Source organism: Poecilia reticulata, linkage group LG13, assembly GCF_000633615.1.
Source record: "Poecilia reticulata strain Guanapo linkage group LG13, Guppy_female_1.0+MT, whole genome shotgun sequence".
In the NCBI taxonomy this organism is placed as follows: Eukaryota; Metazoa; Chordata; class Actinopteri; order Cyprinodontiformes; family Poeciliidae; genus Poecilia; species Poecilia reticulata.
The window spans coordinates 12,010,100-12,021,075 of NC_024343.1; the positions used below are offsets into that span (position 1 = coordinate 12,010,100).

The following is a 10,976-nucleotide window of genomic DNA, read 5'->3' on the forward strand; positions in this document are numbered from 1 at the left end:
TTCTTTATCAGTATTTTCATAATACTGATATCATTAGTATTCCACGCGGTGCCTCAGACAACATGTAAGAACTTGCCTATGTTATACTGAGAATATATGTATATATTAAGGATCTTTGTTTTCTCTTTCTTGTGATGTAGGGCTTGTCTTTAATGCTTTTAAACAGTAGGGGGCGATATTGTTAGTCATGTTTGAATGTGAGGTCTGTGGATTGACCACAGCCAAAGAAGCAGTCAGAGCAGCTAAAGGGAAGTTCTGCAGCGTGCTCGGCTCAGTGGAGCTGTGTTGTGTCAGTTCCTGCTTTTAACGATCTGAAAACAGCAAACAGATCTGTTCTTTTTAAATTAGCTGTACACATATCGGCACACAATGGCCACTGGTAAGTGCAGATATGTTCTTGGATATCTTTTTTGCCTGTTTTTTTTCTTAAAAGTAGGTCAAATTGCAATGCGGCTTTTTGAGCCGCGAGGCCGTACAGCGGCGCCGTCTATTACATGGAAAATAACCCATGTTTAAAAAGCAAATTCAGCCTTATGTGTGGCTTTGTCTTCCTTATATCAGATTTATCTTAATCAAAGATTATTCATTTATCTTAATGTCTTGGTATTAGTTGAAATTGTTTTTAAATAGTATGTGGCCCTATTGCGAGTATTCAACCTGAAACGAGTCGATTGTTGCTAGCGAACTTGAATGCGTCATTGTTTATACAGAAACTGTTGTTTTTTTTCCATTTTTAAAAAAATAAGCTGTTTTATTATTCTGTGATACTCTATCTTAAGGTAGAGGGGGACTATTAGGGATATACCATTTCACAAAGTCCACCAACTCAGGACACTCTTAAAAGGATTAATTTTGTTTCCAGTAAGTAGTCTGAGCCGGGGCTTGATTAGGGCGCCATTTTCTTGCGTGCTTGCCTGGGCCCGGCCTACTTCTTTGACCCATTTTAACTCCACTCTCATTTTTGATTAAATGCGTGAAGATGCGCTATTTAATAAAGGCTGTGGGTAAATTTAGCAATGTTTTTTTTTTCTAATTTCAGATTCGGGCTACGGTGGCGCACAGAGGTAATTATATACTCACTCCAAACATTGTTTCAGAGGAAGATGCACCAAATGTAAACAATGCAATTTTGTGCAGTATAAATAATCATAATATTTCCTTTGGATTTCTGTAGCAATAATTGTTTTCAGCCTGTTGGCATGTTTCTTTTTCACTAGTTGAAATATCTTAGAAAATTTCTCGTTTTTATGAGCTGAATTTGAATGTATTTTGTTTGCAGCTATGGGTCATATGGAGGTCAGCAGAGCGGACAGGTAAAATATTTTCCAAAGCAGACCATCAGTCCATTTTATATCAACTTTATTGGCTATATTTATTTTAACTCGTGCCTCTTAATTACAGGGTTATGGACAAGGAAATGGTGGGGCCAGTGGTACCTATGGAGGACAGAATTATCCAGGCTATGGTCAACAAGGAGCGCAGCAAGCTTCAGGTAATGTAGTTCATTGTTAAAGGTGTTGAGAGAATAGGAATCTCTTGGTATTTCTAACCCTTAATCTATCTTAAGTACCTTAAAAATTCAATTGAAATGTGACTTATTCTATTTGTTTTGACAGAAGGTTATAGTCAATCTCAGCCACAAAGCTATGGTAGCTATGGTCAAGACTCATCTGGGTAGGTTGATTGGACTGACTCTACAGATGCAACATTAATTTAAGTCTTGGGTGCCTGTTTTACTAGCCTCCTTTCTTTAAACAAAGGTATAGCGACAAATCGGCTTCTTTCGGCCAGCCAGCAGCTGCGTCTTACGGTGGACAGAGTCAGGGAGGTGGAAGCTATGGCCAGCAGAGCTCCTACGGCGGTCAGAGTGGTGGCTACACCGGAGCACAGGCGCAAGGAGCTAGTAGTGGCAGTGCCAGCTATGGCCAGCAGAGCACCTATGGTGGACAGAGCAGTGGTGGATATGATGGCAGCCAGGGCCAAGGAGGTGGAAGTGGCGGCGGCAGTGGCTATGGAAGATGGAGTGAAGGTATGGACATATTTTAGTTGTAGTCAGAGTTGTGTTTTTTTTTATTTTTTACCTCCTTTGGTTACACTATGTCACCCTTTTGTTCTGTCAGGTGAAGGTGGCGGTCAGGGCGGAAGGTTTGGCCGCGATGGTGGAGACCGCTCAGAAGGAGGTGGCGGCTTCAGGGGCAGAGGCCGCGGTGGCTTCGATCGTGGCGGTTACGACCGTAGTGGTGGCTTTGACCGTGGGGGCTATGACCGTGGCGGTTACGACCGTGGTGGCAGAGGTGGACCTCCTGGTATGGGGTAAGTTGCACAGTGCCACTACCCCCCAGGTATCTCTATGTATTTGTAAATTAGTAACAAGTTGTTGTTTAACACATTACCTTTCAACTACAAAACAATCCATGTAGATGGATTTGAACTATCGCATCAGCTTTGTGCTCCAGACCCCCCCATGTTCTGGTAATATTTATTTAAATTTTCCATGAGTCTATTTATGATCCATCGAATGAGCTATTTCGCAATGATTTGCTTTATGCTTCAGGTAATTCAGTAAAGTGCTTGTATTGAATGTATCCAGGTGAAATGATGGATGCCTGTTCATAATGGCAACCAGATCAGTGAAGGTCATATTTAATGAAAGAGTAGGTTCTGATATGAACCCAGACAGGAGCAAGAAGATGCTGCATTTTAAGTTACAGGAGGTTTTGACCAGTTGACAATACTGATATAAAGTATTGTAAAGGTTTTTTCTTCTTTTTTTTTTTTCTTTCTTTCGTAATTGCCGAAAATTTATATTTTACCTGGCAAGTTGAAAAATGTTATCTTAAGGGACTTGATGAGACAAATCAGTCTTATTCATGTCCACTTGTTTCTAATCCAAATTGAAGAAGTCAGATTTGTAGCCTCTTTCACCATCTACCAGTTTGATCCCAATAGTATGCTTACTGTCAGTCCATCATATGCTTTGCTTTTGATTTTTATTTGGCGACAAAGGGGTGGAGCAGTACATTATGCAGAGGAACACTAATGGGTTTTTTTAGCCCACAAGCTGCAAGTTTTTCTTCATACAGAACCTGGCAGTAGGACTTCTGACCAGCTTTTGTGAAAATGTCTTTCAGACCAAAAAGTCTGTCTTGTTTAAGCGGCACCATGTGTGATATCAACTGAGACTCAATGACACGGTTTCTTTGACAAAACAAAAACAAGTCCAATGGAGAGTTGAGCTTCTATCCTGAGAACTTCTTTCATGTTTCTTTCATCATTTAATGAAATGTCAAAGTTTCACATCAAGACTTAGGAAATCTATTGGCTCAGATTACCTGATCATTAATTTGTTTTAGTTTTTTTATTTAGTGTAGCATGAAGCTACCTGGTAGACTACAAAGAGGGATGTAGCCAATAGGCAAATATTCTCTTGTACATGAATCTGATATTCTAAACTTGTTAATACCTGATGATTTTACAGGATTACTTTGTTGTAATGCTGCATTAAGGAGACCAGGTAAAAGCTTTTGGTAGAACAGTCGTATTCTTTACATAGACCTGGAGACTCATCATCAGCTACTTCACATTCAGCCAGATTCATTAAAGTATTGTGTATTTGACAATGGTCAGCCTGTTTACTGTGTTAACATGGATCTACATTTTATACTACAGGTGTTGAGAGTGAATGAACTAAAACTGGGACCTCAGTTAAAGGATCTTTAAAAAATGAAATCGTTTGAAGATTGCTCATTGGTTACTGCACTCCTTCGCTCCAATCCGGCTTTTCATTTGGAAACAAATTCAGCTGGTTCTCCAGCTTTTGGTATCCAATCTGGTTTTGTCAATCAAAAGGAGCAAATTGTTTGTAAATGGCGACCCATTGACCTGTGATTGTCTACACTCGTCTGCCAGGATGTTCAGTCAGAACTTCCTGGTCATCTGTGTATTGATCTGTAATGCCAAAGACTAACTCATTCATCGTGTGAGACATTTCCACTGTAGTCGCACACCCTGGCAGGAGTGCAAACTGGTGTGGATGTAGGGGAGCTTTGAGCTCTCGGTTGGAACAAAGGAAAGGCCATCATATCTTCAATTTTTTCCTCTGCAGAGGTGGTGACCGTGGTGGCTACAAAAATTTCGGTGGTAAGTGACGAGCATCAGAACTGTGTCGGTGGGGGAGGAGAGAACTTGAGTTAGAAAAAAAAACAGAAAAGGGGGTTTAAGGAAAAAAAATCTCAATGAATGCCACCATTCTCATGTCCAGATTCCCAAGGAACTCCACCTAATGCTATTTCTCAATAATGACTTCAGATATGGTAAAGAACTTGGTTAAAGAACTTGGAGTTGTAAAATAATGGTAATACTGCATGAAGACGGGGATGATTGTAAATGAAAAGGTGTTCCAAGGACCAAGAAGGGTAAACCTAAACGGGAGACATTTTTGGTGGTTTTCATTTCTGGTATAAGCTCAAAGAAAACGAGCAATTCTGTTCTTGTTGCAAGGTAATGGTATTGGTGATGCAACGGTACGAAAACTCGCATCAGTACAGCTGTAAACATGGATTTTTGTTAAAGTTATCACTAAACTTTGGTAGGGCTGATGTTTGTGTGAAACTCCACACGTTGGGTTGAAGAACTTCTGTTCCTAAAGTGTTGTTCTTCTATACGCTTCTCTGTTGCATAGGCTCTCGAGATTATGGCTCAAGGGATGAATCAGGTGGGCTTTTCTCCTTTTAAATCTTGATTAATTTAATGAGTATTTGCCCAGTCTAGCTTCTCTCTGTGTTTGGGTATTCCTGACACTTTTCATTTTCTCCACAGGTGGGGATCAGGATAACTCTGACAACAACACCATTTTCGTACAGGGACTCGGAGAAGATGCGACTGTTCAAGAAGTTGGAGACTTCTTCAAGCAGATTGGCATCATCAAGGTACAGAGTTGGTGTAGCTGCCTCTCACTTTTATGAAAATTATTTGAAAGATTCTCCTAATTAAGCCAGTAACTGCAACTACATGATGCAAAACACTGATTACGGCCATGCTTTTTATGTCTTTTAGGTAAATAAGAAGACCGGTCAGCCGATGATCAATATCTACTCTGACAAGGCCACTGGCCGACCCAAGGGAGAAGCTACTGTGTCCTTTGACGACCCTCCATCAGCTAAAGCTGCTATTGATTGGTTTGATGGTAAGGACATTCCTCACTTTGAGCGTCTTGGCTTGTTTAGCTTCTTCTTACATGCTGTGCTTGGACTTGTAGGAAAGGAATTCAATGGCAAACCCATCAAAGTCTCATTTGCCACTCGCAGAGCTGAGTTCACCCAAAGAGGAGGGTTCAGAGGTGGACGAGGAGGTGGGTGCTCTTCAGCTTGAGTAGGAATAGCATCACTGGTGGTGGTTTAATGTTGACCAGCAGAGTTTATGTCTGGTTAGGATTCAGAGGTCGTGGCGGTGGAGGAGGACCCAACTTTGACATAAAGGGAGGCGACTGGCCGTGTCCTAACAGGTTAGTTCTTTTATTACAGAAATAACGGGTACGACTGGTGAATGTGATGATAATAAATAACATTTTCTACCAACAGCTCTTGTGGAAACATGAACTTTGCAAGGCGGCAGGAGTGTAACAAGTGTGGAGCACCAAAACCAGAAGATGCTGGATTTGGAGGAGGAGGTTTGTTTTGTTTTTTTTTTCCTCAAAATATAAAGACATTTTAACTGTTTTACTTAACATACATGACTATTTAGTGCAAAATGTTTTACTTTGTTCAAAACCATCCTGTGTTTGCCATGTACAGATCGTGGTGGCGGCAGAGGAGGATTTGGAGGTGACCGAGGTGGAGGCTTCAGGGGCCGCGGGGGTTTCCGTGGCGGAGACCGTGGGGGCTTTGGAGGTGGCGATAGAGGTTTCGGAGGCGGCTACAAAATGGGAGGAAGGTATGTTAAAGATTAAGTTCAACTGAAGATATCAGTCTCTTGAAAGCACCTTTATTTTTGAATGTAGTTTTGTTGTGTGGCCACTAGATGGCATAGCCTGGTTGAAGATGAGACAAAAGAAATTTAAAAGCCATTGCTGAATTTGGTCATCCTTTTTCACCTGATATACATCAACTGAGGAAATGCATTCACAAAGTATTTTTTGTATAAACAGTGTAATATCATACTGTGAATGGATTTCATGAAATTAAATTTCAATGTATTTTTTTGTTTACCCTCTATGACCTTGTTAAAGGACGCTCTAATTTATGTTTAGAAGAAACAAAGTGATGTAAAACCGTCTGTGGAAGGACGTACAACATCCTTGAGATTCAGAATGCAAGCTTGACATCACGTCTCCCTTTATTTAATTGCTGCTTGTCCAATGACACGAGTGAATGGCCTTTTAAGAATTCAGCTCATGGCACATCCTCTGTCCTTTCTCCTCAGGGGTGACCGACGAGACGACAGAAGAGACCGGCCATACTAGGAGTTGAGAGACACCATTCCAGCCCTCGTCCTTGCCATTGGAGGGTGGGGAGGGGTTCTAGTGTAGAGAAACACTTTGGGAGGGGTAATAACTCATCATTAGTCTTTTTAGCTTATTCATCCTAAGTATTACTGTTCATCTGTGATTGAGGGATGCATTGAGCTAATGTGAAGAGGTTTGGGGGCTGATTGGCACTGTTGGCATGTTGTCACATTTTTTTTATTTTTATTTTTATTTCTGTACATTTTTGTTCCCTTTGACTGTAGATGCAGATGGTTTGAGATAGACTCTTTTTTTTGTATGAATGGAATAAAATGTTTTACCTATGTTCTTTCAGACTCCTTTAAAAAAATCTTATTAAATCTGGTTGTTTTTCAGTCTCTTTTCAAATGCATCTAAATTAACTAGTGATTCAAACAGTGAAGGTAGTATAAATCAGAAATTTGATGTTTGTTTTACACCAAATGAATAGAAGAAGCTGTTTAATGTTTTCAAGCATATTCATGGAAACCTGAAAGGCTTTAAAGCAAAACCCATTTTAGAGATCTGGATTGTTTTAAGGTGTGGACCAGCTGCTGAAATCAGCTTTAAGAACCACTCCCCACTTTGTTCATGATATGATCTACGTCAAGTTTGGGATTTTTATTTTGAAACCAAGGCGACAGAAAGTGGAGAGGCACAGGATGTCACTTGAGATTCCCACCGTCTGATGATCTGGACCATTTGAATCAAGTCTGTGCAAATATCTACCAGAACGTTTTACAATATGTTCTCTCCTGATGATCTTAATAGTTTTACCAGACCAAATAATCTGAGCTGAACACCTCAGGGTGATCAAGTCAAACTGCGCAGAAGCAGGAGGAGCCCCAACCAAGAATTATATTAGGCTATTTGTGTACTAAAATCCTTTTTACGGGCAGATTTGACGCTTTCAAAGTTTTAGATTTCATTTAGGCTGTAAACACACCTACATGTATTTTTACATGAAGAATTGTGAGGTCTGCCCACGTTTTTAAAGCAGCCGACCGGTGTGTTTGTTTGCGCCGCTGGTATTTCGCCCTGAGCGATCAGAGGGGCGGTGCTCTTCCTCCTGCTCGTCCTCCTCCTTCTCCTCCCTCAGCGCTCAGAGCGGCTGTCAGGGATGCAGATCAGCTGTGTGAGCTCTCTGGGACTGACAGCATATTTAACCATGAGGAGACCGGCGGGCGTTGAGCAGAAATGCGCGCTGTGCTGACGGTGTGCTCATCCCGCCATGAGCCGCCGACCTCCGGGCGGGACATGAGGGTCTGGGTCCTGGCGGTGACAGCGCTGCTGGCCGCCAACACCGCCCGGGGATCACCGCTGCTCCTGGATGCAGAGGTACTGAACTGAACTCTCACTCACCCGATGACCCGTGTAATGTTGCAATTTGGCTACTGAAAGCAAATTCTCGTTGTATAGGAAAAAAAAAAAAACTTGTTTATGGGAAAACCTTGTACATTTGAAATCTACTTAAGGAGGGGATGGGAATTCACCTCAGAAATCATGAGTTATGATTAACAGAAGAGTGTAATATGATTTTCGTCCTGGAGGAACACCAGGTTGACCATATTTATTTGAAACTACATGTAAAAAAAAAAAAAAAAAAAAAAAAACTTTCAAACGTTGCACAGACTCAAAAATGCAGAAAATTCGAAACTTCAATGGACTAATTTTTGTGACTTGTTGAAGAAATTCAATGTATTTTAACAAAATTTCACGTGGCACAATTATGGTTTGGTACTTTCCTTTGTCTCTTCAGACATAGGACAATTTTTTTCGACTCAACAGGTTTTCTTTAGGATTTAGGTCTGGGAATTGTGGAAAACAGTTGATTTTGTGTGTGACGAACCATTTCTGTTTATTTTACAATTTGGTTTTTATTTTTTTATTTTTTTTCAGTGGAAAGACTAGGTGTCAACCTATAATTAGCTTACTGTCAGAATGCATCAGCTTTTTTTAAATTGAAAATTGTTTGACTCTATCCAGATTTGCATAAGTTTTGGAAGACAAACAGGCCCACAGCATCACAGATCCTTCACTATGCCTAACAGAGAGCATGACGTACTTTCCTACATACTTATTTGTTGCTTTAAATTAGAATGTTGCATTAAATGTCTGGTAAAGTATCAACTCAGAGGGATTTGTGAATGCTACAGCTTTAGTGTCTAGAACAACATCAGAACATGGCATGAAGTTAAAATTCAGACTCCCTTAGAAACATATGTACCAAAGAGCATTGTTGCATGCAACAACTTTTGTTCATGTACAAGATTTCTTGCAAAATTAGCAATATACCAGGAGGTGAATAGACAAATTAATCAATCAATCAAACCATTTATAGCGCCTTTTATGACACAATATTTAGACGCAGGGAATGACATTGATAAACTATAAACACGCACAAAAACTTTATCAAAATTTGTTCATACCCCATGAACGTTTTTCATTTTATGAACCATTGCAATCACAAACATGTTCTCTCGAAATGTTTGATAGACTAGCACAGAAAATGATACCTGGCTTCAAAATAAAAATCTGAAAAGTGTCGACTGCATTTTAATTCATTTCTCTCTACTTTGAAACCCAATGAATAAAATCCGGCTCAAAAGCTGCCTCTAGAAGTCACCAAGTTAGCAAGAAAACCTGCAAAAGTCTGCAAAAGACTCGCGACTGAGTTGCAGATTCACCTCCCATCAGGACAAATGCCATAAACACAGTCAGAGCTACAACAGAAAAACCGAGACTGAAGCATATACTGGCTGAATGGCTCAAAGTCGAGACCTAAATCCTATTGAGAACCTGTGGCAAGACTTAAAAAATTATATACACAAATGATACCCCTACAGACTTGTTACTTGAATTGCAGCAAAATGCAGATGTGAAAAAGTTGAATACAGATGGATACACTGGTATTATATTTGTATATGTATGCATATAAATACAACTTTGCATTATTTACCCAACAGTTGTGCACCAGTTTGTGTTGGTCGATCACAGAAAATCTAATAAAAATCCATTGAAGTTTGTAGTTATAACAAGACAAATAGTAAGTAAATTATACCAATAAAATCATTAAGTCATAAGACACACACTGCTTCTCAGTTTAAACGCACTTCTGCTACAGACAAAGTTTCAGATGTTGCTTTTCATCAACATCAATCTTACGTCCCAGGATTGACGGTGAGTGTAATAAAGTGACATAGCAGATTGATTAATTTGCATCACTCTGCTTATAGACACAGACCTAATCTCACTCTCATCTCTGAGCAAAACCTCCTGACATTTTTGTGTCTCATGTGGAACAAAGAAGCTTTCACACTCCTGGTTTATGTGTCACATTCCCTGATTCTCATTTCCTCCTCCAGCTCCTGTACATCTGTAATCACTGCCGTGGCTGCCGTTGTCTGAACACGAAATCTCCTGCATGCACCTATAGCTATCAAATTATGGTCAATCATAAACCCGCATGCAACATCTGTTGTCTTGTTCCCCCGTGGCGTCATTTGAAACATGTTTCCTTTTGTGTCAAACTCTGGAGCTGCTCTTGAGTTCCATGTTTGGAGGAAATACTTTCCAAATAATACCTCTGGATTTCAGGGACACCTCAGGGGTTTTTAGGTGTACGGGTGGCCCCTTTTATGAAGGTATCAAATAGTATACAGTAAATCAACAACATCAACAACAAAAAAATGTGTGCTGTTTAGGGCTGAAAAACGTATTGCGGTACAAAAGTTTCATATCAATCGATATCAATAATTATTGATTAGTTTTTTTGTTTTAAAATCTGAAACACAGCCGGACTGGTATCATGGCCTTTCCTGTTTTATCCAGTTTTCACTCCATGTCGTTGTTTTGAAGCAATTATGAGAAACGGTGCTCTTAACTGCTGCCGGCAAGTTACTCAACAGGTTGTTGCTAGGTAACCAGAGCAAGAGTGAGTTAGTTGATGACACCAACCGACTTCTCTATATGGCTAGAGACAGGATTGATGCCACTTCAAATCGTGTTTTCTTTGTGAAATATTTAGGCAGCTAAACCATTCCTCTGCCTATGTCTCCCAGAATGCTCTGCTGTTCTGGACTGGAGTCCAGTGAAAGTATTGGATATTCTATCGCACATATTATGTATTGATATCGATCACATGCCTATCAAGTATATTCTTATTGATTTACTTTAAGTAAAAACTAAAAACATCATGAATAATTACATTGGCAAACAGAATAATTGTTTCTGCCATTGCAGGATTTTCTGGAGAAGTATGGGTATCTTCATCATGAGCATCAGATTCACAATGCAGTTGAAGTGCGATCAGCCGTCAGGTGAGTGACGTTAAAGTTGGGTCTCTTAACGAGTGCAGGAATCAGAGTAGACCTGAGAGTTTGTCATTTCGTTGGAGCCTCTGCTCGTGTTCGGCGCTCCTCATCAGGGTGAGGGTTAGCCTGGAGTGGGGGACCGGCCTCAGGGCTGTACGACACCACAGGGCCATAAAACACTC

The 10,976-nt window shown here is 40.3% G+C and overlaps 2 protein-coding genes across 6 annotated transcripts in view; both read left to right on the plus strand.

Moving 5' to 3' along the window:
- The first annotated feature begins 228 nt into the window (after positions 1-228).
- taf15 (TAF15 RNA polymerase II, TATA box binding protein (TBP)-associated factor) lies at positions 229-6,791 on the plus strand. 2 transcript variants are annotated; one of them, XM_008425447.1, is made up of 16 exons: positions 229-379; positions 1,040-1,064; positions 1,280-1,313; positions 1,402-1,492; positions 1,617-1,674; positions 1,761-2,029; positions 2,121-2,313; positions 4,106-4,140; positions 4,682-4,714; positions 4,819-4,928; positions 5,056-5,185; positions 5,258-5,350; positions 5,431-5,503; positions 5,580-5,668; positions 5,793-5,931; positions 6,421-6,791. In XM_008425447.1, the coding sequence occupies exons 1-16, from the start codon at positions 370-372 to the stop codon at positions 6,458-6,460; spliced, it is 1,422 nt and encodes a 473-aa protein (XP_008423669.1). In that variant the 5' UTR covers positions 229-369; the 3' UTR covers positions 6,461-6,791. The 2 variants fall into 2 exon arrangements, with proteins under 2 accessions (XP_008423669.1, XP_017163714.1); XM_017308225.1 differs by lacking the exons at positions 229-379; positions 1,040-1,064; positions 1,280-1,313; positions 4,106-4,140 and having other exon boundaries at positions 1,403-1,492.
- Positions 6,792-6,877: 86 nt separating this feature from the next.
- Positions 6,878-10,976, plus strand: part of mmp28 (matrix metallopeptidase 28) — an 18,687-nt gene continuing 14,588 nt past the window's right edge. Inside the window, exons 1-2 of one of the 4 annotated variants that reach the window (XM_008425443.2) lie at positions 6,878-7,819; positions 10,724-10,800. In XM_008425443.2, coding sequence (XP_008423665.1) covers positions 7,679-7,819; positions 10,724-10,800 — 218 coding nt within the window. In that variant the 5' untranslated portion in view covers positions 6,878-7,678. Of the gene's footprint in view, positions 7,820-10,313; positions 10,634-10,723; positions 10,801-10,976 lie in introns of those variants that run through there. The other 3 variants (XM_008425445.2, XM_008425446.2, XM_008425444.2) reach the window with 3 other exon arrangements.